The 2155-nt window shown below is 42.4% G+C and overlaps 1 protein-coding gene across 1 annotated transcript; it reads left to right on the top strand.

Annotated features, from left to right (window-relative positions):
* The first annotated feature begins 421 nt into the window (after positions 1-421).
* On the top strand, positions 422-1318 carry LOC126070415 (olfactory receptor 2T33-like). The gene has a single exon (XM_049874616.1). The coding sequence runs from the start codon at positions 422-424 to the stop codon at positions 1316-1318; it is 897 nt and encodes a 298-aa protein (XP_049730573.1).
* Positions 1319-2155: the final 837 nt, after the last annotated feature.

Genomic DNA, 2155 nt, shown 5'->3' with positions numbered 1-2155 from the left:
CCCAAATGGTTAATTTTGATATCAGTATATATAGTAAAACCCCCAAATAATTACAATATAATCGTTGTTATTGAAAAGGCCAATGGGACTATTTAGCATTCTTTAGTCCTTAACAATTGAGAGCATACTTTTCGCCTAGTACCTAATTTGATCTGTTCTGATCTATTATCAAATGTGGTCAATATACCATGGTGTGAAGGGGTATATTGACCCCAGTTGATACCTTAAAGAGTTGAGCTATTGAGAAGTAGAATGATAGGCTATGATGGAACATTTTAACTGGGAGGCTAGGGCTTTGAATCAGGTTGCTGGATTCCAAACACAGTACATATCTAGAAAGTTATACAGTCAAACTAATATTTTTAAATAATGGAACTCCTCTTCTTAACTTTCTGTAGGCAGTGTTACTCCAGTAGAAATCATGGAGAAGAGAAATGCCACTTCAGATTTTATTCTCTTGGGACTCTTTCAGCACACTAGCTTCCACCTCTTCCTCTTCATTGTGCTGCTGACAATAGCCATTGCTTCCCTGATGGGCAATGCCCTCATGATCCTCCTGATTCACAGGGACCACCGGCTTCACACACCCATGTACTTACTGCTGAGCCAACTCTCCTTCATGGACACGATGCTGGTTTTCACCATTGTGCCCAAAATGGCATCTGGCTTTCTGACAGGCAAGAAGTCCATCTCCCCTGCTGAATGTGGATTACAGATCCTTGCCTTCCTCACCTTGGGTGATGGAGAGTGCTTCCTCTTGGCAGCCATGTCCTATGACCACTATGTGGCAGTGTGTCATCCACTACGATATAACATTCTCATGAACTGGCAACTGTGCCTGAGAATGACCCTAGGGTCTTGGTTTCTGGGGGCAGCTGATGGTCTCGTGCAGGCAGTTGCTACCCTGAGCTTCCCTTTCTGCAGTGCTCGTGAGATTGATCATTTCTTCTGTGAGGCCCCCTCACTGCTGCGTTTGGCTTGTGCTGACACTTCAATCTTCGAACATGTCATGTACATCTGTTGTGTGGTAATGCTCCTTGTGCCTTTATTTCTCATCCTGACCTCCTACAGTCTCATCCTAGCTGCAGTTCTCCACATGCCTTCTACAGAAGCCCGCAAGAAGGCCTTTGCCACGTGCTCGTCACACTTGACTGTGGTGGGACTCTTTTATGGGACTGCCATTTTTACCTATATGAGACCAAAGTCCTACAGATCAGCTAACCATGATAAGGTTGTGTCAGCTTTCTATACTATCTTCACTCCTGCGTTGAACCCCCCCATTTACAGTCTGAAGAACAATGAGGTGAAAGAAGCCTGAAAAGGTGGCTTGGGAAATGTATTAACATAAAACATCAATAAAACTTAGTCCCATGGTTTAGAGTTATCCAAGGTCAAACTTGTGTTGTTGTTGCTGAGTGTTTTCAAGCAGTTTCTGACTCAGAGCATCCCTATGTGCAACAGTACAAAACTCTGTCCAGTCCTACATCATTCCTCACGACAGGTGCTATGTTTGAGCCCCGTGTTGCAGCCACTGTGTCTATCCAACTCTTTGAGGTCTTCATCTTTTTCACTGACCCTGTCCTTTACCAAGAATGATGTTCTTTTCCAGGGACTGGCCCCTCCTGAAAACATGTCCAGAAAAGTCTCATCATACTCCCTTCTAAGAAGTATTGCGACTGTACTTCTTCCAAGAAAAATTTGTTTGCTCTTCTGGCAGTCCACGGTATGTTCAGTATTCTTCACCAACAAAAGCATCAATTCTTCTGTCATCCTTAGTCATTGTCCAGCTTTTGTATTCATATGAGGTGACTGAAAACATCATTATTTGGATCAGGCATGCCTCAATCCTGAAGAGACATCGTTGCTTTTTAACACTTGAAAGAGGTCTTTTGTAGCAGATTCGCCCAGTGGAATATGTTGTTTGATTTCTTGACTGCTGCTTCTATGGGTGTTAATTGTAGATCCAAGTAAAAGGAAATCCTTGAAAACGTCAATATTTTCTTCATTTGTCATGATCTTACTTATTGGTTCAGTTGTAAGTATTTTTGCTTTCTTTTATGTTGAGGTGTAATACATACTGAAGGCTTTAGTCTTCACTCTTGGTCAGTAAGTTCTTCACTTTCAGCAATAAAGGTTGTGTCATCTGCATATGGCA

The sequence above is a fragment of the Elephas maximus genome, chromosome 2 (assembly GCF_024166365.1).
Source record: "Elephas maximus indicus isolate mEleMax1 chromosome 2, mEleMax1 primary haplotype, whole genome shotgun sequence".
NCBI classification, from domain to species: Eukaryota; Metazoa; Chordata; class Mammalia; order Proboscidea; family Elephantidae; genus Elephas; species Elephas maximus.
This window is presented reverse-complemented; position numbering and strand designations above follow the sequence as displayed.